Genomic DNA, 24335 nt, shown 5'->3' on the forward strand with positions numbered 1-24335 from the left:
AAACAATTCATGAATAAAATGAATATATTAAAACAATAAAAAACAATAGTACTTATTAAGCGCGAGCATAAAAAAGGCTGTTAAATGTGCACTCACGTACCAAATTGCCTTGTCACAGTATAGTATTGGCGAAAATTTAAAATTAGACGAAAAACAAGTAATTTTCCAAATATGAAGCCATGTAATTCTATGTTATCATGGCTGGCCATTTTTGTACGCGTAAGTGCACAATGGTATTAACCCCTGAACTCTGAGACTATTTTCCATTTCACAGTAGCCAGAAGGTGGATACTCATTTAAAGTTAAATTCACATAGAAAAGTGAACACCCACTTTTCGAAAAAGTAATTTCTTCATATCATGAAAACTATTTTTTTGCGACGGAATGGCCAGCCGTGATAACATAGAAGTACTGTTTTTTTTGTCTAATTTTAATTTTTCGCCAATACTACACCGTGACAAGGCAGTTTGATACGTGAGTGTACATTCAACAGCCTTCGTTTATGCTCGCGTGTAGCATAAACGAAGGCTGGGCTGTAAAATGGAAAATAGTCTCAGAGTTCAGGAGTTAATACCATGCAAAAGAAATCAAACAAAAAACTTTTTAGCCAATAAACACACAAAAAAATGCCCCCCCCCTCTAAGGTGGCTAGAAAGTGGGTACTCATTTTAAGTTAAATTTAAATGGAAAAGTGATCACCCACTTTTCGAAAAAGTAATTTCTTCATATCATGAAAACTATTTTTTTGCTACGGAAACGGTTTTCAGATTCGTTTTTAGCACACCAAAATCTACAAAAGGCACATTTTGTTATATACGGACGTGAGACGGGCCTTAAAGTAAAATAATACTGCGTCTTCAACATAAAAGTTATTTTCATTGTGCTAATTTGATTTTTCTATCTAGAATAAAATAAATTAAAACAATGAAAACAATGGTACTTATGAAGTGAGCTATTATTTAGGAAACATGTGAAGGTGGGGGGGGGTAACTAGTCTGTACTTTCACCTAACAATTTAATAAACGATACAAGAATAAAATATATTAAAACAATAGTATTTATGAAACAAACTATTATTTAGAAAACCACTCTTAACTGTGTGTCGTTTTTTTTTTTTTTTTTTTTTTTGGTGCTTCTACATTTTATTGCCGAAATTGGAGACGCCATTTTATTTCACGCACCTGCTGTCCAAATTTAGGGGAGAACATTATATTAAACTATAGCCGAAGCATGAAATAAATAACAAATAAATTAAACTTCCGTAAAGAACTATGAATAAAAAAAAATATATATATATTGTCAAAAAACAAATATATAACAAATAAATGTTATCAAAGGCAAGATAAGTTACTTTTCTACCAAACTGGATACATTTTTTGTGTTTTTATTCAATGTAACATGTTTATTCAGCTCGAAAAACATTACTGATGTATTGGAAAATTCAAAATGGCGCCCGACTCTCTCTTTAACATGGTAAGTTTGGGAAAAGGTGTTATAAATAATAAAACTATTAAAAAAACACTGAATATATATCACCTTATGTCACGGTAACATATTGAACGAATTTCTAACAGTATTTTGTCTAGTTTATTATTTATAACACCTTTTCTTGAACTTACTGTGTTAAAGAGAGAGTCGGGCGCCATTTTTAATTTTCCAATACATCGGTAAACACTGTATGCTTTTCAAGCTGAATAAACATGTTACATTGAATAAAAACACAAAAAATATATCCAGTTTGGTAGAAAAGTAACTTATCTTGCCTTTGATAACATTTATTTGTTATATATTTGTTTTTTTGACAACTTTTTCGAATCTATGTGTACAGTAATACAAACCCAAGAGAACGTATATCCGTAATTGTTTAATTGGAAATGTTTCGATTTAATTAATGAGAATGGGAAAGTTTTTCATGGAACATTTTTTTTATTAAAAACATAAAATGAAATGACATATTCATAATGGTTTAAACTGGGCGAGCGCCTTTTAATTTAGTCTAGTCTGTACTTAGCGAACTGTGCTGAAATAACATTTAGAAAGCCACTCTTAACATGAGGAGAAGAGGGTGTTTTGTAACGCTTCTGAACTTTCAACTAACAATTTAATATAAAAAGTTATTGTAAAACTTTAATTTAACTTGAAAATACTATTTAAAAATAGCGCGGTTTCGCTAAGTGCATAACCACCATACTTTCATCTATGGACGACAATAGTTTTTTACGTTTATTCAAACTTTAATTTTATGCAGTCGCATGCCTTGAATTAAATATCTACCATGCACCAAATCAATGAATACAAAATAAACACCATATGAAAGAGGAAGATTTGCTCTTTCATTTAATATATATTTTATCCAAAAACAAATTCAAACAAATGAAATACAGGCTGGTGAACATAACCTAAAGTTGACCATTTTTTACGAATTCCACTCATTTTTCAGGCTGCTGCTGGTACCTATTACTAGCCAAACCCACATGATTTTTAGAATATGACATCTTTATTCTGTGACAAGTGTGTACATCATAAATATTTTTCTCTATTCTTTTAATAAATGTAACTCTAAGTATACAACAAATTTTATGTTAATACTTGAAGGTATAAACATTCTAATTTCTTCAGATGTTTTTTTAAACAGTCTTCGTAAAAAAGTGTATATTGTTTTATTAAACTTTTGTTTTAATAATTTAACTGTTCTTTTTATTAAAAAAAAAAATAAAGATATTTTTCACTCAGTAGTGAGCTTTGGAAGATTGTCAGTGCAAGAAATGCAATCGCCAAAAGATAAGCATTTCATTATTTCTAATTGCCACTTTGAAAAATCACTTGAAAATGTGACTGTTTCGCTCGCAATGTAGAGCCCTGACCCTTGATAGAGCAATCTTTCAAAGTATTTTGCCCGGGAGCAATAATTTCAATGTATTTCTGTTTTGTGATATTGTTTTATACTAGACAAGAAACTCAGTGTAACCCAGGAGCAATAAAGGTAGAATGACAGTTTTACAATTGGTAAATGGTATATATTAATCCAAAAGTGCTCAATGTCCTAGATAGAGCAAGTATGTTTAAAAGCTGCATTGCCCCAGAATAATAAGATCAATGTGTTTTGTTATAGTGTAATATGTTAGACAAGAAACTACATTGTTTGACTGCAATGAATTAATATCATTAACCTCAATGAATTAGTAGGATAGTTGGTAAGTGGTACATGTTGAATCCAATAGTGCTCAATAGTCTAGATAAAGCAGGAACATGGTTGATGATGAATCTGACCATGTAACAACAAATGCTGTGTGGTTGTTTTCCATGCATATCTGCAGTTGTTCAATGAATGAAATGGCTAGAAATGGATTCTCACATGATAAACCTACTATAAAAGTATTCCTGTAATCCCTAGATATGTTGAAAGGCTTCTTATAACAAGACTTTTCTGGAGAACACTAGTATATCAGCATTGGAATTTCTGGTCATCATGAATGAACGAGCATCATGACGCACATGAACTCAGTGAATGTTTCACCATCAATTGATGGATGGCTCAAGACATCTCTGTGAATGACGTCCAAAGGTTTAACTATTGTGAAAAAACAAACTCTAAATAATTAGTTTTTCCTTTGGGGGAGGGGGGGGCTCTCCTTATTTGATGATTGCTTTCCTTTCAGTATTTGTAAACAATTTCTCTATCATGGTTGAAATAGAAGTCATCAAATGTGTCGTGGATGTCACACAGGATTGCACCCGGATTCTATTGTTAGAAAGTCCACAGAAAAAGGAAAGTTCTTATGTTCAATTTATGAAAAAGGAGTCGGATGACACCCAATTTTTTGTGGTATTTGTAATCATTGGGTTTACAAAAAGTGCAATTGTATTAAAGGTAGGTAGAGAGATGATAACCATTTTGTGTGCAAGAAATAGAAGACAATGTAAGAGATGGATGAGAATTCAGATGTAGACAAAGTAAAACTGGAATAAATGTTTGCAGACCAAAATGTTACTTTACTAATATTCTCTGTTCAATTCCTTCCAGTTATTGGTTTCAAATAGTTATTTTAGCAATCTCTCTCTTAAAAAAAAAAAAAAAAAGAGAGCATCCTCTGTATTATATGATTGTGCCAAAAGTCACATGTAGCTGTTAAAAGTTTATAATTAGAAATAATCTTTCAATATTGTTTTGGTTGTCCAAAACTTGCAGATGATATGTATTTTGAAACAAAACTTAACATTGCTACTCGCCATGCGACACTAATCATAGATGACTATTATGATAGTCTAACAATATAGCTGATATATGGTGAAAATGGTAACAAACAATATATGGAAAACAATTCAAAACATGTAAATAGCAATAACTTGTGTAAGAAATGTTGAAATATCAAAGTGTAGTGTAGATTTTTTGATAATTTTTATTAAATAACAAAAACGGTTTGTGTTTTTACGTACTGGAACCTGGAATAAAGTAGAAAATATTTGGGGTTTGATGATCTAAGAAAAAAAAAACAAAAAAAAAACAGAATCTGTAAAAACAAATAAGAACACAGATTTACCTCGAAAGTCACTCTCATAATCGGAAGCATCATTGTCAATTAGTTCCATATCATCCAAATCAATAACTGATGAAGACTGACTCTGAAATAGAAAAAATTAAAAAATTGTAAGTGGAACTAAAGCATAAAAAATAAAGGTTTATTAATCATCGTTTTCTACCCCTTGGACTTTGTTCAGGGAAAGAAAATCTTTAAATAAAAGAGTGAATTAAAACTGGATTGTTTGAGATGAAGTTGATTCAAAGTAGGAAAAACTATGAGTAACTTTAGATCAGAGCTGTGTTGAAATCTGATTTTATTTGAGATCTGATGAGTTAACTTGATTTACTGTTATTTTCTGTCTGTGTAACAAGGCAAATATGAAAATAGTTTCAAGATTCATACGACTATTATGTAGGCAGATAAATTTTATGTGATCACAGAATCAGAAATTCAAAATGACATCTTTTTTGTGCAATTTTCAACAAATAAACCGTAGTAAATCAGATGGAGTTGGGTCCAGACAACATTATTAAACTGAACATGGTAGGATAGTGATTGCATTGTAGAAACTGGAAGCCACTTTTGCCAAAAACGCTTTCCTTTAAATTCCACTAATTGTGGTCAGAGACACTTCCAGAATTTCCTCCTACAAGTGAAAATACTCTAAGTGATATCAATATAGCTGTCCAAGACATTGTCAAATTTATCAAGAACATTAATGTCAGCAAATCAACTGCTCCTGACAATATTCCAGTCATTATGCTTAAGAATCTGCTATCGTTACAAAACTATTCAAGTATTGCTTAAAAATGCTTTCCCTTGTTGGAAAATTATTTCAGTCTGTCAAGTATTTAAAAATACTGATAATCGGTCATCCCTTCCACAGACCGAGCATTCTTGTGTGCATTTAAATCTGTGATAATCAAGTTGTCAATTATCTCAACAAAACGATCTCTTTAGTGACAAGCAGTATGGATTTCGTCCTGTAAGATCAACTGTGAACATGCAGACTGATTATTGAATCTCTTCATGGTGATTTTGTAGTGCAATAGCTCTCAACATATCAAAAGCCTTTAATAGAAACAGATACAAAGGATTGCTTCACAAACTTGCTAGCTATGTCTTCACAACTATCAAATTGTTTCTCTCTAACAAATCTATAAAAGTAGTTGTTGATGAGTAGAAGTCAAAATCACAACACCAACACACTTCAAGGATCTATTTTGGAAGCAACACTCTCCCTGATCTTCATTAATGATCTTCCAAATCATATTCTGAGATGATTTGTTGACATTTATGCACATAACTTAAGTGAATTGATAAGGAAGCAAAGCCCAAATTTTTATCGGATTAGATTTGTGCCCTATGCTTTGAGGAAAGGAATTAGATCACCTAGAAAACAAAGACATTGACAAAAGAGTAAAAACCGAATATGTGAGGACAAATGATCAACATAGTCATTCCATGTGTCAGTTACCCTATTCTTTAAACTGACTTGAAAGGTGGTAGAAATATCAGCAAACTGAATTTATGAGCAGCTGAGATTGGATGACAATAAACACAAGTTTATAGCAAAGTACAATTTGGCTTGCACATCACGTCACTACAACATTTATTAACAGAAGATAGTCAAATGGTTGAAAGATATTCATTTCTGCAAGGTATTCTGCAAGTGGGTGATTTCCTGTCTCAATGATGACAGTTACTTATTGAAAGTACAAAGAGTGTTTTATATGCTAAATAAGGCTAGAGTCAAATTGAAGAAAAGCAAGTGTTAATTTCTGAAGTAAATAACTTATTTAGGATTAAAGTTAAGGACACATCTGTATCAGAGAAAATGGTTGCAATGACAAGATCTCCCATATTCAAGAATATCACAGACTTGAAAGTCTCTTTCAAGGAATTGTTACCATAATCATCTATCAAATTGGTCCACAATGCTTGAGCCACTGCACAGTCTAATTAGGAAGGACACAGTTTGAAAGTGGGAATCCTGCTAATAGACAAGAATAAAATGCTGTGTACAGCAGCGCTTCTGGTTCATTGTGACCTGTCCAAGCCCAGGCTTGTACAAATGAATGCTTCTTTCAACTGCCAATTGGGAGATAGATGATAGTGAAAAGCCAGTGACTCACATTTTCTGAACACTCAAATGCTAAATCCACACGCAAGAATAACTAGTCTTGGTTTTTGCAGTGAAAAGCTTACATCAATATTATTTTGGGAACACCTTAACAATGTTCACTGATTATAAACCATTGTTAGATATTTTGAAGAGAACAAACCAATTTCAATCATAATGGCTGCCTGGGTCTAGGGTTGGGCCCTGTGAGATATTGAAAAGGCTGATAAAAGGTGTGAAAACTGTTTGGTAGATCAGAAACAACCCAATAGAGTTGCTATTTATTGTTGGGATTACATGTCAGCCATAGGAAAGGATTCATCTCAACTATTCTGAATCCAACTAGGAGTGAGTACATTACAGTTAGCATTTTAGCAAAAGTTCTCTAATATGCATCTATTTAAATAGTCAAGTTTAAACATAGGTCACTTGATTCATGTGGCCTTATCTTTGTTTCTGATTTGAATAGTAATTACATAAAAATGTTGGTCTCTCTGGGGTGTATTTTGACCTTGCATCTCACCAATATTAGGATCTGTGTACAGCAACTTGCTGCTATATCTGTCAAAATGGAAACACATACACAGAGATCAAGCAATATGGTACTAATATCTTGCCTTTATTTAATTAAAAAAAAAAAAGTACTCTCATGGCAATATAAAAAGAAAGTTGCATGCAAGGGTTGTAATTTCAGTGTTCTCCGATTCAAAGGTGAAATTCTATCTAATACATATATTGTATCTCCTTATTGGTTTTCAGCAAGTGAGGTACCAAACCTGACTGGAAATGATGGTCAGATACTACTTTAATTCAATTTTAACTAGATTCTTCAACTTTAATTGGATTCTTTGAATATGACAGAGGTGCATTACTCATAACCAATATTTATTGTGAATAAACGTGCTTATATTTTATATTAAACTTTTTTTATGTAAATAAGTCACAAATGAATGGGTAAACCAAAAATTATTTTTGACTAATTTCCCAGTTGTATTTCTTTTAAAATAATATATTTTGCCAATGTCTCTGTTTTTGAACATCAGGATTGAACAATAACAAAATTGTGTAAAACAAAACAAAAAATAAAGAAAAACTGGTTAAAACAAGCCGTGCGTGCGTGGTCTCCCTCTGGTACTGCATGTGAGATGACGCCACAAAAAATAGTGAAGAAATGATAAATGTGAGAAGTGTGAAGGGCCAACATTGCCTTACATGTTTGCCAAGTTTCAGAAAAATCTAATGGATGGATCAAAAGTTATGGGGCAAAACGTGTCATTTTGGGGCATTTTGGGACATTTTTGATCTCTTGAGTCCCTGGAGACGCAACGGGAATTTTTGCAAAAAAAATGTTTTTACTGTGCACATCTATTTAATGGAATACAATTTGTGGCAAAATTTCAAGAAAAACTAATGGACAATTATCTGGCAATCGTCTGGAATAACGGACTACAGACGCATGCACGGAAGCCACTGAAAACATAGGTCCCTCTCCGATAAATTGGGGGACCAATAAAATTGTTATGTTTTTGATTTGATTCAAAATTAAATATATGTTTAACACAGGTGAATTAAACAATTTCATGTACAAATCTTAATTTGCTTACTTTAAATTCCAAAGTAAAGTGAATCTATCTCAAGACTATTGCTTTTCCGACTTTTTTATTTTGTGTATTACAAGTGTCAAATTAGTATAGTGACTGCAGTTACCACAAGTCTTGCTTCTAAGATACAAACATCCTGTTTCAATATAGTGTGATACGAAGTTGCTTTGTACACCTGTTTTATGCAGTGTTAAAATACTTTCTCAGTGATGTTACTTCTCGTGTCAATGAAAGTTTTAAGTCTTAATCCCATCAAAACTTCTCACCTCAGGACACGATCCCGAAAGCAGTCGATTGACACGACACGATCCTGAACAACACCATCAATCGACATGACACAACACGATCCTGAATAACACTACCGATCGACAGGACACGATTACAAATGCAGTAACACAGAGCAATCTTTTTCAACTACTCCCAAATGACTTATCGGCTTGTTTTTTATGGCCGTTGGGCTAAACTTAATCGTCGCTGTGGGTAAGATGGATGTAGCTCATTGGTAGACTTTTATTTGCAATCTAAAGGTTCAGGGTTCGCTTTTTGCCGCAGATAGGTCAGACTCATACACTGGCATACAATTCTTGTGCGCTTCCGTGCTCATTACAGTTGCTTATAGTAATATTTACCAAACTTTATAATTGACAGTTTAAAGGTTTCACAATACAACTATTGTGGTTCAGATTAAAGTTTAAAAACAAAAATCAAATATTATATGCATCATTTACAACAACAAAAGAAAATAAAACATTTTCTGACTTGGCGGTAAAAAATCAATTAGCACAAACCAAAGACGATACTTATTTAGGTATATGCATCGTTTCCTTTCATTCATTTGCTCGAACAATGAAACAATTTCAAGTAAAAATTACTTCGTATCCCCAACATAATCCCGGAAATTGGCAAAACAGTTTACTAAAAGATTATTTCTAATAACAAAAATAAAAACAAATACTTTATCATGACCTGCAAAAGTACTGTTACTTCCAGAAATTGCCGAAGCATTTCACAAAAATGAAACAAATTAATTAAAAACTAAAAATGAATAATAATTAAAAAAAATAATAATGAATAAAATAATACTGTACTTAAACAATGATCGTCAGCATAGACGTTAGTAAAAAAAAAAAAAGAGTCTCCACAAGAGCATAGTCCCGGAAATTGCCGAGGCAGTTTCTGAAACTAACTTCATTCGGCACAACTTTTATTTTACTTAACATCGTCTTTTGTAATATCGTCCTTTTGTAAGGCTAAATTTGGTAAAAGGTAACACTTGTCAAAATTTTAATTTCATTCGGTTTTAATCTTTTTTTTGTGTGTATGCGCCAATATAATTGAAAGAATAAAATTCAACAATCATACTTTTTATATGACAAAAAAAAAAAAGATTTTATTTTTTTATATAAAATAACATTATATATAAAAATAACATTTTATTAACAAAAACGAAATAATTTAGTTTTGAAACAAAAGTTAATTTGTGGTATTTTTTTTTTACATTAAGTTCAACGCACTGTTTTTTGAAATGTCAACTTTTACAGGCTTTCGGAATAGACACCCCCAACTTTCCCATGTTAAGAACGACTTTCTGAATATACTTTCCCCATGTTAAGAACGGCTTTCGCAATAAACATCCCCAACCTTGTCAGCATACCCGAAAACTAGGTATGGACAAAAATGGCTGAATAAAGATAGAGGGACCTAGTTTTGAAAGCTGATTTATCATAATTTTTTTGTAGGTTTACGACTACTTTTTGATTGTATTTGAAAAATTAAAGACTAAAGTTAATTTCCCAAAGGAAAAAAAAAATATTTGTCCACGTGAAAAAAAAAAAAGTTACGAAAAATGTTTTCACGGCGAGCTAACCAATTCAGCTAAATTTTAAAAGTAAAATAAATTAATTGTAAAAATCCTTTTAAAGATAAATATTAGTTTTCTGGATCTATTTCAAAGATAATTAGTAAAGTCCTAAGATATTGAATTAAATTTAAAAAAAACAAAACAAAAAAAAACGCCTTGTTTGTACAGAAAATAGCTTAATTAGCCTGCAAAATCACAACAAACAGAAGTTTTGTAAACATTGATTATACAGAAGCCCCAAATCTGAGACAGTCGAAAGGCTGTCTGAAAATGACATCATGTAATTAAAAGGAGGTAGAGGGTGCTGGTTTTCTTTTTTCCCCAGACGTGCATCCATACATTTTTATCCCGAACATTTGTATGATTTTTATCATTTTTTAATTTAATTATTTTTCTAGGTTCTGATTTTAAATTAAAACTTTTTTTTATTTTTCAAGATTATGTAAAAATTGTGTTACACCAAAAGTTTCACATTCATGCAAGCAAGGAAAATATTAGAATCTTACATATCAAAATTATTAAACCTGTAATTTAAAAAAAAAAAAAAAAAGTAGAAATATATTTTGCAATTATAATTTTCGTGTGAAAATATTAAATAAACAATGCTTAATTCAATGATAATATCGGTTCAAGAAATTAATTTTTCGTAGAGTTATATCGAATTCATTAATACAGACTTTAGGTGCTTTTTTCGTAATGTTCCTGTAAAAATTAATTTTTTTGTTAATTCTTATAATTTATGATGCTTTATTTTCATAAAAAAAGCAAAACTAAATTCGTACATTTTTTTTTTTACTACTGAAAACTATAACTTTAGTAAAGGTATTTTCGTTTAACCAAAATAATACATTTCCACTAAGATTTAAATAAAAATAATGGGTTCAATATATTCAGAGATCATTATTTGATAAACACTGAAAATTTTATTAAAATTGGTTAATTTCCTGATTTTTCGTGAATTTTTAAGTAAAATCATGTGGCAAATGTAGTTTACCGTCCTAAATTATTTGACAGACAAAAAGTTATAAAAACTATTGGTACTCCTTGGCCGTTTAGTTAAATCGCGGTCAGCATATTTATTTAATAGTTGCTCCATTAGAAAAGGCTAACGCATGCGCACATAACATTTTTTATTTATTTATTTACTTTGGCTTAGTAACTAACAATTTATTGATAATTTCTCACTTTTACAAACATTTTTAATTTACATGCGCAGATAACTTTTTTGTAAATATTTACATCTAGGTCCACCTCCACTTTCATTAGTTTTCAGAAAATCTCAGTGTGATAAATAAATCTACTTCTCGGCAACCGACACTGAATTCCCCTTTTTTAATAGTATTTGCAAGTGGATATGCTGACAAGGAATATCAGTTAAATTTGGCAAATATTTTTCACACACCCCTTCCAAAAAATGGTGTTTATTCCGAAAGCCGTTCTTAACATAAGGAGGTTTGGGGGTGTATTCTGAAAGCCGTTCTTAACCTGAGGTTGAGGGTGTTTATTCCGAAAACATTAGTGGGGGTGGACCTAATGTAAAAAAGAAAAAAAAAAGTAACAAAACCATTTACTGATAATTTCTCACTTTTACAAATATTTTTAATTTACATGCACGAACGAACAACATATTGTTGAATGGCGTGAAAACAAAGCGTTTTTGTAATAAGATGTAATTTAGATGATGTTGAATCATTTCTCCTTGTAAACACCCTGGATATCTAGGCATTAAGTGAAACTAAACTACACTCCTCCATTCCCTCTAACCACTTTAACATGCCTGGTTATCTCCCACTCTGCCGTAACGACTCTGACAGACATATGTCTGTCAGAGCCCTTACGGCACGGGCTTGAAGTCTATATTCGTAACACCCTCCCCCTGATTAGAGAAACAAAACTAGAATCAGACGACCAAGCCTTTATGCGTTTCAGGCTAAACACGCAACATAATATTAGCTACTTGTATTTTCTCTACCACTCTCCCTCAACCCAGGACTGTACCCTAATAAACAAAGTCTCTGACAGCATAGATATAGCACTCTCCCTCGATACTAGCACACAAGTACATTTATTTGGTGACTTCAATGTCCATCACAGTAACTGGCTTGGATTCTCTAATTACACAGACGCATCTGGTAGCACAACACATAGCTTCTCTATATCTCATTCCCTATCTCAGACAGTTACATTTCCAACACGTTTCCCAGACCAGCAAGATCAACATGCCTCACTTCTAGATCTATTTCTGACAACAGTTCCTGATGATTGTACAACAAATGCCCACAGCCCACTCGGGAATGCTGATCATGCTGTGATAATGGTAGAAATCACCCTAAATTCTCGCCCTAAAACTGAAGACCACAAGGTATTACAAAAAGGCTAACTGAGAAGTCATCAGGGAACTCATCAGAGATGCCTCATGGCAAAATATCTTTTCTCTCCCAGCGGAACAGTGTGCAAATGAGACCACTGAATGGTTCAAAACTGCAATCGAAGCACATGTTCCCACACGGAAATTCTATAGCAAACCCCACTCTCCCTAATGTTTTACTTCTGCTTGTGCAGCTGCCATTGCTTATATGCAGCATGCGTTCCGCAGATTCAACCGGCAAAAGTCCAGTACCAACAGACAGAAGTTTATAGAAACTAGAAGTAATTGCAAGAGAGTAATAGTGACAGCTAAGACAGATTACACTGAAACCACCAGAAAACGCATTGAAGCATAGAAATTAGGAACCCGCAATTTTTGGAAAATCTACAAAAGTGTAGTAAATAATGGGCAGTCAATGATTCCCCACTATCAAACAATCATGAGGTTGCTTGCACAGCAACCGACAAGGCTAATCTGCTTACCAGTCGATTTGCCTCAAACTCCACACTGGACCCAGCACACCACTCCCTCCCGACTTTCCTTTGCGGACAGACGCCACACTAGATGATCTGAAAATCACGCCTTTTCAGGTATATGGTATCATAAAAAATCCTAGACACTTCAAAATCATGTGGACATGATCTCATCCCGGCTGTGCTATTAAAAATATGCTCTGCTGAGGTTGCTCCAGTTCTCTCAAAGTTTTACAATAAATGCCTTAATGAATCTTGCTTCCTTGAAACCCGCTTCTGTGGTACCAGTCTTCAAGAATTCTGGTGTGTTGGAAATACAGGAACAGGACTTACCGGCTGTTGGCTAGGAAGAGATGGAAAGTTTACCCCAGAAATTCCCACCAATTTTATAGCAATAGGTGTTGTACGATCATTCTGATTGGATGTGCACGCATATAATAGGGTTTTCTGGGAACGATCACAAAGATTTTGGCGCCAATTTCAGTTGATGAACAGATTGTTGTAATTGAGTCGACTTGTTTTTCCAGTGGAATTGATTTCTGATAATCTTTTACAAGACCAAGGTAATACATTACCTAAAGCGAAAAGTCGCAACATACCTTTGTTGCAATTTATTTCCTAACTTTACTTTGAGAAATTTGAGTGGCTTTTTCCCACAATTTTGCAATAAAGGAGATTCTTTACAATACTAACTTCGACCTTCGCTTAACAATGGATTCTGAACAAAAGGATAAACTAACAGAGTTATTGGATCATGAGGAAAAACACAAACTAGTGATCAAAAACTCTTTGAAAAAATTAAATAATTGTGACATTTTAAATCCTTGTATCTTTGAGAATTATAGGGATGATATTGATATGCGTCTGACAGAAATTAAGAAAATACAGACTAAATTGACAGTGTTGCTGCCCCGGGGAGAGGTGATATCTGTCAGTGAAGATACTTTAGAGTTTACAAAGGAAGTCAAGAAAAACCTGGATGCCTTGAGTATGGAAGTATATGAGGATGTGCTGCCACCCCTTACCCTATAAGGGATACGAAGAATCTTACTCAAGGACTGGCTTCGGCAGCTAGACCTATCTTTAAGTGTCCTGAATTTGACGGACTTGATGCAGATAATAAGTTTGCTCTCAGAGATTTTTTAACACGATTTGAGTATTGTACTTCTGGACAGAAGTCCAAAAGAGAAAGATTGACGTTTCTTAAAACTTGTTTAACTGGACAACCCTTTAGACTGATACACCATTTGCATGAAAACTCCGATAATTATGAGGTTGCTCTAGAGATCCTCAAGGATAATTACTGGGATGAAGAAGCCATAAGGGAAGAAATATTCTCTAAACTGTTTTTTTTGGAACCTGGAAACCGTTATGATTCCAATATCCTTAAGGACTACCCATCGCAGTTAAAATATGAATTGGCTGAACTCGATTCATCCATGCATTATAGATTCTTGAAAAAGGGTTCCGGCAGTGCAGCATTAGCTGCTCACATTCTTTTTCAACGATTGCCTGCTTGCCTTAGGAAGGAATTAGTGTGAGTAGAAGAGACTCCTTACCCTTCTCTCATCTCCATTCTTGATGGTGGAACTAGAATTTTAAAATCTTGAAGAACAACCCAAACCAGAACAGGACCGAATACATACAGAAGGAATGACACCCGGCTTAATGCTCGCCCGCCTAGAGAAAGATTGACACCACCAACGTTGGAAAACTTCCATGTCAAAGAGAAACAAATCCTGTAACCTTTGTTTACAAGACAGACACGAGGCTTCAGACTGCAAAAATTATTCTAGCTTTGCACAAAGACAGCGGCGATGCAGAGAGTTAGGACTTTGTTTCAGGTGTACCAGCTCCGACAATTTTGGAGGTAGATGTCCGATGAAAAACACCTTTAAGAACACCCATGTGTCCCGATGCTTCTGTCTTGAACGGTTGTATTAATACAGGTGTGAGTGACCGACAATGTCTTCTTCCTATTTCCAAAATTACACTCAACAGGAGGAATAGAACGGTTCTAGCTAGATGTATGGTGGACACCAGGAGCCAGAATTCCTATTTTAGTGGAAGCGTTCTGCGTAACCTTCAATGTGACCATAGGTCAGTACTTAAAGATCTGAAAATAGTCACGTTTTTGGGAAAAAGACGCTGCAGATTCCAACAGATAACTACGACGGTGCTGTTTCCATACGGAATCTCCCGGCAACTGCCGGTGTTAATAGATGAATTGGATCTATGTCATAGAGTTGATCAACTGCCTAGTGTAATCAAAACTCTTCAAGAATTAAACTTTAAACTAGACACTGATCTAGATGATTCTCCAGAGATATTACTTGATGGACTATTAAGAGTAGATCTTTTGCAATTTATGGGGCCATGGGAAATGATTGCATGAATGGAATGGCCTGGTCGACTCCCGAGGGAATCATACCATTTGATGCCCCGAGAAATTTTCTTCATGAGCAGCATAGGATAATTGATTTTCCCCGTGATGACTGCGTATCAAGAAACTATAGACTCTGTAAGATGCTCTGCTTCCCTTGTTAACAGTGTCCTTGAAGCTGTCTCCACTTATCTGGAACCATATGTGGATGTATTTACTGAAGGTGCAGTGGAAAGGGGATTAGAATGTATATACAGTGTCGAATCCTTGGGAATCTCTGCAGAAGAGGAACTGCCTGACTATGATGCCAAAAAGGTGGAAAATTTTATGAGTCACATAGAGTTCAAAGAAAATTGTTATTGGGTACAACTGCCATCGCATACTGATAAACTAGCCAAGGTTAACTATCATGTAGCCCTCAAAGTGCTTGACAGGGTTGTGGGCGATTTAGAAAGAAGGAATTTGTATGAAAATTATTTGCAGGTGTTCGCAAACCAGGAAGCGGAGAACATCATTGAGCCCTTTGAGTGCCTGCCAAACTCATACCATAAATATATTTGGATTCCTCACCGTCCAGTATTTAAGTTTGACACAACCACTACGACCAGGATCAGACCAGTCTTCAATTGTTCGTTAAAGGAGGAGTTTCCTTGAATGAGGCGGCTTATCCAGGAGTAAACTTGACTGGAGATATGTTGAATTTAACCTTGCTTTTTAGAATGAACCAATATACTTTGTTGGGAGACATCAGAAAGGCGTTTCTGATGATAAAGCAATCAAAAACATTGGACAAAAACAAATTTTGTTTTTTCCTGAAGCAGGGAGGCTACTTGAGGTGTTACCGATATACCATTCTAAGAGCAAATAATTCTAAGAGCAAATTGTGCAGCACTTACCAACAAGTGAGAAAAAGGTTGCAAAGGGGCGGGTTTGAACTTCGTTCTTGCAACACAAATTGTTCCGAGTTACGGAAATCAATGTTACTAGAAGAAACACTAACCTCCCACAGTTGCACATGGGAAAAGGTCTTAGGGTACAGGTACGACCCCACTAATGACACTATCAGTCTCGCTCAGAGATTTTGTAGCCCTAACCTGACTAGAAAGAGACTTATACTTTCTGCAGCTTCAGGAGTATTTGACCCTTTATCCCTTTGTCTCCCAGTCATGATTCAGAGCCGAATTCTGGTAGCAGACATGTGGAAGGCAGGTTTGGACTGGGATGAGACACTATCTGAAGAAATGAAATCTGCTTGCAGATCTCTTTCTTATGAACTGTCTCAGCTGCATTCACTGTCATTCAAAAGAAGAATGTTTAATGAAAATGAAGATGCCTCTTTATGCATCTTTTCGGATGCGTCAAGAAAGGCCTATGGATTTACCATTTATGTCATCCAAGGAGGGGTGAGTTCGTTGCTCTTCGCGAAGGCTAAGGTTGTGCCATTAAAGACAAAGACTCTGCCAACCCTCAAACTGTTGGCTGTCTTCCTCACTATAAAGTGCATTGGTAAGATATTGGAGACCTATGGAAGAATGAGAACTGTGGAATTGAATCTGGCCGTTGACTCACAAATTGTATTGACTCACAAATTGTATTGACTTGGTTAATGATGAAGGTAACCAACAACAAGAGTGTCTTATGTATGGAGGAACTGATTAAGAAAAACCATAATTTGACTATAAATTATAAATATGTCACCTCAAAACAGAACCCAGCAGACTTGATAACCAGAGGATTAACAACAATCAAGTTTACAGAAAATTTTTCCGTTTGGTGTTCCGGACCGGTTTGGTTGGCAGACAAGACTATTTCCTGACCAAACAGTGCCCTGGGCTTTTTGAGTGCTGATAACAAACAAGTGCTCTGCGTGGGTCTCTTTTGTACTCTAGAAGGTGGGAACAATGAATCTATCATTTGTTTGAATAGATTTTCTAACTACAAATAACTATTGGGTGTAATGGCCAAGATATATGAATGTCTACAAAATTAGAGGCAAATTACAGGATAGTAACGAACTATCTGTTTAAATCGATACAGGAGCAAACATTCCCTTTGGAACTGGATTTCTTGCGCTGTCTCAAAGGAAAACCGATTCCTGCCAGAGTAGGGTAATTGAACTTATTTTTGGACGAAGCCGGATTGATTCATTCAAGGGGTAGGATGGGAAGAAATCTCACACACAAATACAAAGTATTGAATCCGTTGATTTTAGGAAAGAATCATCCATTGACAGCTCTGATTATAAAGGACACACATGAAGAAGTCATCTTGGAAGACCCACTACTCTCAGTAGGACCCGTTTGGCTGGATTTTGGATCCCTCAAGGAAGGCAAGCAGTCAAAAAAATCTTAAAGGATTGCAGACTGTGTCACAAGTTTAATGCTATCCCTTTCACTTATCCAAAATTAATGAATTTACCCAAGTATTGAGTCAATCTAGTCAGACAATTTTTGCACACTGGTATGGATTACACTGGGCATCTGTGGGTTGACAATCTTAGTGGTCTAAAGTTTACATATTAATTTTTACATGTATGAAGATAAGAGCAGTGCATCTGGAATTGGTGGAGGACATGACAATCCGTTCCTTTGTTCTGGCATTTACCAGATTTGCCAATATGTGGGGTTTACCATGACACTTATATAGCAATAATGCTAAGTGTTACATGATAAGGGCTGTCCCCTTTTCATGTAAGTATAAAAATAGAGAGATTTAGTTAAAATGAAAATGAAATAGCATAGGCGAAATTCGAACCTCGTAATTTAGGTTTAGAAATAGATTACGTGTGAGAATTAGAAAATGGAATGTAAAACAAACGATTGTTTAGAATAGAGATAAAATAGTTTCAAGAAAAGAATGTGCACTGTCAATTTTGTTATGAAAATTCAATTGAAAGAATGCAGCTACAAGATAATTTAATAAACATGTTTTTAACATATTGGAAATATAGGTTACTGAGAATATAGGTTAAAATTCCTTTTGTAAAAAAAGGAAAAGTTTTGGACATGCATGTCCAGAACACGTGAAAGAAGACACAGGTTTTAACATGTGTATGATGTCATGGAAAAATGGGAAGTTCTAGATATAGTTAGAAAACTTGAGAGTTAAGAAAGGAGAAACTGGGAGAAACTCAGAGGGAGTTTGAGAACGACAGACGATAGTCTGCAGTTTGGAATTTGAACGTCTAGAAGCGAGACGGCCACTTTGAAACTTAATGTGAAGCTTTGAATTCTTGATGAGAAAACCACGGCCGGTTGTGAGAAGAAATAAACCCATCATGTGTTTGTATAAACGTCGTCTTTGTGTTGTGATTCTACCAAAAGGTAAAGTGAAAATTGTTATTATATGTCTATATATCTGTGTTATAAAATGTCGACATACACATCCCATATCAACACTAAGACTGTCTGAACAGTGAACACTATCTCCTCACTCTAAGAGCTTCTACACTTCTAAGTACGAACATTTTATTCATATACATGAACCTTTTTATAACAAGAACACGGAACACAACAATATCTCTCACAACAACATCCCTCTTAATAAACAATCTCTCTTACAATTACATCTCTCTTAATAAGACTCTCTCAACAATCACTCTTAATAAAACTCTCCCTAATATCTCTTACAACAATCTCTTCATAACAGAAACGACATTCTTTATAAAACGAACAATATCTCTCATACAACATCTCTCCCTCTTACAACAACAATCTTACAACAACATCCCTCTTCTAACAACATCTCTCTCTCTCTAAGACAGCACTTTAATAAGACTCACTTTTAACAACGAACAATATAACAAAAAAAGAAACAGAGTAATAATAAAAAAAATAAGAATAATGAAACCCCTATATAACATAAGTCCTTCATTGCAGGAGGAAACCTACTTCAACAGGCGCTCACTGCAGAAGAGTTTCAAAATAAATACAAGATTTACAATTTAAAACATGTGAGGATACCACTACATTCTCCTTGGTATGGAGGTGTGTGGGAAAGGCTGATTAAGACGTTGAAGAAATGCCTTTATAAGTCTATAGGAAGATCAGTGTGCTCTCAGACTGAACTTCTTACCACGACCTCAGACATACAACGTGCAGTAAACGATAGACCTCTGACTTACATAAGCTCTGACGAATCCGTCTGGAAGGTAATCACACCTAATCACTTCCTTCAACCAAATTTGAATCCCAATTTTCTGGTGCGTTTGGAAAACACTGATATTAATGAATTCGAAGTACTCACCAAACAAAGATTGATAGCTTCTCTTAGAAATAGAGATGGGCTACTAAGGGAATTTAAGAGAATTTGGAAGGAAGACTACCTGCTTTCTCTTAGAGAGCAACATCTAGAACTGAATACTTCAACCAGCAATACTATTCAAGTTTGAGACATCTATCAAATTACCCAACAAAGCAAGACCCTTCTGGGCATTAGGAAGAGTCATTAAACTGTTCTATGGAGATGATGGACTGGTGCGTTCGGCTCAAGTAATGCAAGGTGATGGAAACTTACACAATAACACTATAATCCACTTATATCCATTAGAACTGCAAGCTGTGCAAACCTTGAATGTTAATGAGGAATTCTTGGGGATTTTACTGTTTACATTGGGAAAGGAGTAAAATTTCTGAAAAATGTTAAATGGTGTTCTAATCAGTAAATGTCAGTGCGTTACTTACGGAAAAACAGTTAATTAAACTGCAGAAGCACCTTTTAAGCCACACAAGTTCTATAATTGAACCCCCCTTCGCAAAAAAAAAAGAAAGAAAAAACATAAAAATGTTTGGTGCTTATGTTTTTGTAAACCACATTAAAAACTACGTAAAAAAAAAAAAAAAAATCCCCCCAAAAGTACTGTAATGTATTTTTTTTTAAATTGTTTTAGAGAATTTTTTCTTTGAGTTTTAAATTGTCCGCCAATGAAAAAAAAAAAGAAAAAAAGTCTTTCCGACATTACCCCCCCTCCCCACTTGGAATGCTTTTCTTCTTTTTGTATAAGTTTAAATGTTCCACAAAAGATTCGTTCTCTAAATGAAGGCACATTCAACAACCGTCGTTTATGCTGCCGCGCGCAGCTTAAACGGAAGCTGTAAAATGGCGAAAAGTAGTTCGTGGGTTCAGGGGTTAATACCATGCAAAGGGTAAATTTGCCCCGGGTTTGATTATCAGATTCGTTGTCAGCGACCTTGATTACCCCCTAAAAAACAAATTAGTGGTCGATGTTCTGTTGTAACGTATCTGAATATTTACCGAAATAATTTTTATAATTTTTTGTCTGTCAAATAATTTACGCCGCTAATCTACACATTTGCCCAAAATGTTTATACATTTTGAGCATCGACATTCATTTTGCACGTACCTACCGAAAACCTATGAAAGTTGACAGTTCAGTGGGTTTTCGATTTTGACGCATATGCAATTAAAAAAAGATTGAAACGAAATGAAAATTTTTGTTCCATTTTCAAAACAACCCAAAATAGAGCAGAGCACTTTCGACAACTTTTACCTTAATTTTTTTAGCGTCCCAAATTTTCGTACGGGAAAATGAATCTCAGTTATCTCCCTCTAACCAATGATGACGATTGCAAAAGCGCTAAACCCCCCCTCCCCCCCCAATCTACATAAACATCGGTTGATTTTTCATATTTAGGGTTGCCATCCAATTTTGTTTGTTCTGTTGATAAAAAAGTTCCCTTCATTGCCACCCCCTTTCAACATTAACCCTAATTTGATTATATATATAATAGTGGCTAAAATATATATAGTTTATTTTTGGTGTCTTTTCAATTCAATAGAAATCCTCCTAAATTTGCTGATGAGGAGACCGTGCTTACCAAAAAAACTATGTATAATTATTCTACGTGACTTCATGTATACCACAAATAAAAAGCACGGATTTCCGAAACGATCGTACAGATAATTGACTTTGTTGTTGTTCCTTCTTATGAAACTGATTTTTAATTTAATTAAATTTTGATTTTTAATTTTTAAAAATTTTAAAACTTTTAGATTATAAATCACATTACTTAATATATATATATATATATATATATATATATATATATATATATATATATATATATATATATATGGTGAAAGTGCACCGGAAGACCACTCGAAGACTTACCTTTAGGAAGTTGATTACGGGGAGGTTGAAAATAAGAAAATGCCTTCAGGAATAAACACCACCAACCTTCCATGTAAAGAATGGCTTTCGAAATAAACCTCTTTTGGAGGTTGGACAACCAGTGCACATTAACCAAAAAACAAAAAAATGAAGGAAACGATACAAGCACCTGAATTACCGTCCCTGGTTCCTCACAGTAAGTTCCGAATTTCTTTTATCAACAAGGAGGAAAAACTGAAAGTGGGTGGCTCATTTTTAAAAAGTAAAACGTTAAAGTTTCATGCAATGTAAACATTGTGTCGTGAATATATAAGAAAACAAATTAAAAATGATTCAGATTTAAATGACTCAAAATGCTGACTTTGATTCGTTTCGGTTGTTGTTGATTTTCTAATCAAACACACTCGACTTCTGGATTATTTTTTTTTTTTAAGTTATAGTCTGCGTGGCCAAAACTTTTTTAAATGTGCAAACGTAAGCAACTGACAAGTGTCCTATGCTGAATTCTAACCAACCAAAATCCAGAGAACACGATTTAGCAAACCATGCATTAATCACTCATAAAATAAATAAATAAATCGGCCAACGTGTTTATACCTGAGAAGGGAGATGCCAGTCGTTTTTGTCGGCCATTTTTGCAAACGACATTTCCTGTTGCCGTCACGTCACTTCCGGCGAGATTCACCGGAAAATCATTATGGCGCACATTTCGTAATTTCACATTGTCAGAATTTTAAAACAAATATCTTTTTCTTTTTTTTTCCGATTTCTTTGTTTATTTTGTGCCTATTTATATCTCCGCTGAGATTGGGTTTCGCTCAAATGGTAAGAGATTTCCATGATTTATACGACATTGTTGAATAATTTTATTTAAATGAACGTCTAAAACTTATAAACATAATGTTTTTAGTTTTAATCGTTACTTGCTTTAGATTTGTTTTTCAGTTTAAACATGTCCAATTTAATATACAAAAGACATAACTTCTCTTAATTAGTCAATAAATGAAAATATGTCCATATTTTTATTTATTTTTTATTATTATTACATTTTCACCCCAAACAAGGCACATTACCACTTTGGTGTAGGGGGGGGGGGCTACTATCGGTGGTAACATCTACTGGGGTACTATGTGGGGGGTTTGTATTACTGTACACATAGATTCGAAAAAGTTGTCAAAACAAATATATAACAAATAAATGTTATCAAAGGCAAGATAAGTTACTTTTCTACCAAACTGGATATATTTTTCGTGTTTTTATTCAATGTAACATGTTTATTCAGCTCGAAAACCATACAGTGTTTACCGATGTATTGGAGCATTCAAGATGGCGTCTGATTCTCTCTTTAACACGGTAAGTTTGGGAAAAGGTGTTATAAATAAAAAACCGGTTAAAATACTGTTAAAATCTCGCTCAATATACGTTACCGTGACATAGGTTGACATATATTCGGCGGGTTTTTAATAGTATTTTGTATAGTTTTTTATTTATAACACCTTTTCCCAAACTTACGGTGTTAAAGAGGGTGTGAGACGCCATCTTGAATTTTCCAATACATCGGTAAACACTGTATGTTTTTTGAGCTGAATAAACATGTTACATTGAATAAAAACACAAAAAATATATCCAGTTTGGTAGAAAAGTAACTTATCTTGCCTTTGATAACATTTATTTGTTATATATTTGTTTTTTGACAACTTTTTCGAATCTATGTGTACAGTAATACAAACCCCATTTAGGGATCTCTACTGTGTGGGGGTGAGATTTAGCTGCCCGTCGGGTTTGTCGAGGGTGTTTACGTCGTGGGGGTAGAAGTGCTTGCAATTCGTCAGAGCATTCTCCACTAAAATACTTGTAGAACAGGCAGAGGGATGCAACAGTTCGTCGATGGGACAGAGGCTAGTTAAAATCATTTCTGAGACTTGAGATCTTATGGACAAGCGACGCTCTTTGTTTTACGAGAATGGGCCATTCTCAGAATGGCTGAATAAAAAATAGGTAAACACAAACACCGTGACAGCGAATTAACCCTAACCCTAACGCTGTCACGGTGTTTGTATAATAATACCAAAAAATACAACCAAGTATTATTAGTTTTCATTTGACAATTAAAACAAAAAAAAAAAAAAAAAAGGAAAAATCTTGCTTGAAAGTTTGAATGAAATTGAAATTCTGGGTTTGTGTGTACACATAGATTCGAAAAAGTTGTCAAAAAACAAATATACAACAAATAAATGTTACCAAAGGCAAGATAAGTTACTTTTCTACCTAATTGGATAATTTTCTAGTGTTTTTATTTAATGTAACATGTTTATTCAGCTCGAAAAACATACAGTGTTTACCGATGTATTGGAAAATTTAAAATGGCACCCGACTCTCTCTTTGGCACGGTAAGTTTGGGAAAAGGAGTTAAAAATAAAAAAATAGACACAATACTGTTAGAAACTCGCTCAATACATATTACCGTGACAGAGGCGGGCATATAATCAGTGTTATTTTTAACTCCTTTTCCCAAATTTACCGTGTCACAGAGAAAGAGAGAGTCGGGCGCCATTTTAAATTTTCCAATACATCGGTAAACACTTTTTTTCTTTTTTTTTTTTTTTTTTTTTTTTTACACAGGCATCACCACATTATCAAGGCCAAGATGCCACTCAAGGATAAGGGTTATAGAGTGTACAGTAGAAATTGGAAAATATAGTAATCATTAGTAATGAAAATTTGATAAATTTGTTAACTTATATGGAACGGCTCATCAAGAACTTATTTATGTTAGACTTGAAGACAACCATATTGTAGTCAGCCGGAAAGCAGGAAAACGGAAGACAATTCCACAGGCGTGCAGTTCTAAGAAAGAAGCTTTGTTCATGGAAT

General features: G+C 34.2%; 2 protein-coding genes across 18 annotated transcripts in view; one reads left to right on the forward strand and one right to left on the reverse strand.

The window, feature by feature from the left end:
• The window catches only part of LOC145249658 (protein YIPF3-like), a 107708-nt gene extending 85561 nt beyond the window's left edge, over nt 1–22147 (reverse strand). For 3 of the 11 annotated variants that reach the window (XM_080111444.1, XM_080111441.1, XM_080111438.1), the window contains exons 1-2: nt 21823–21960; nt 4542–4623 (exon numbers count right to left, since the gene is read on the reverse strand). In XM_080111444.1, coding sequence (XP_079967570.1) covers nt 4542–4590 — 49 coding nt within the window. In that variant the 5' untranslated portion in view covers nt 4591–4623; nt 21823–21960. Of the gene's footprint in view, nt 1–4541; nt 4624–21461; nt 21600–21630; nt 21769–21822; nt 21961–22058 lie in introns of those variants that run through there. The other 8 variants (XM_080111445.1, XM_080111442.1, XM_080111439.1 and 5 more) reach the window with 5 other exon arrangements.
• LOC145249656 (E3 ubiquitin-protein ligase rfwd3.S-like) overlaps nt 21521–24335 on the forward strand; it is a 159857-nt gene continuing 157042 nt past the window's right edge. For 3 of the 7 annotated variants that reach the window (XM_080111432.1, XM_080111431.1, XM_080111435.1), the window contains exon 1: nt 21521–21657. Coding sequence is in view for 2 of the 7 variants with exons in the window: in XM_080111429.1 (XP_079967555.1) it covers nt 22071–22286 (216 nt within the window). In the remaining 5 variants the exon portion in view is untranslated. Of the gene's footprint in view, nt 21658–21970; nt 22287–24335 lie in introns of those variants that run through there. The other 4 variants (XM_080111429.1, XM_080111428.1, XM_080111430.1 and 1 more) reach the window with 4 other exon arrangements.

Source organism: Euprymna scolopes, chromosome 28, assembly GCF_053919585.1.
Source record: "Euprymna scolopes isolate OS-2025 chromosome 28, ASM5391958v1, whole genome shotgun sequence".
Taxonomy (NCBI): Eukaryota; Metazoa; Mollusca; class Cephalopoda; order Sepiida; family Sepiolidae; genus Euprymna; species Euprymna scolopes.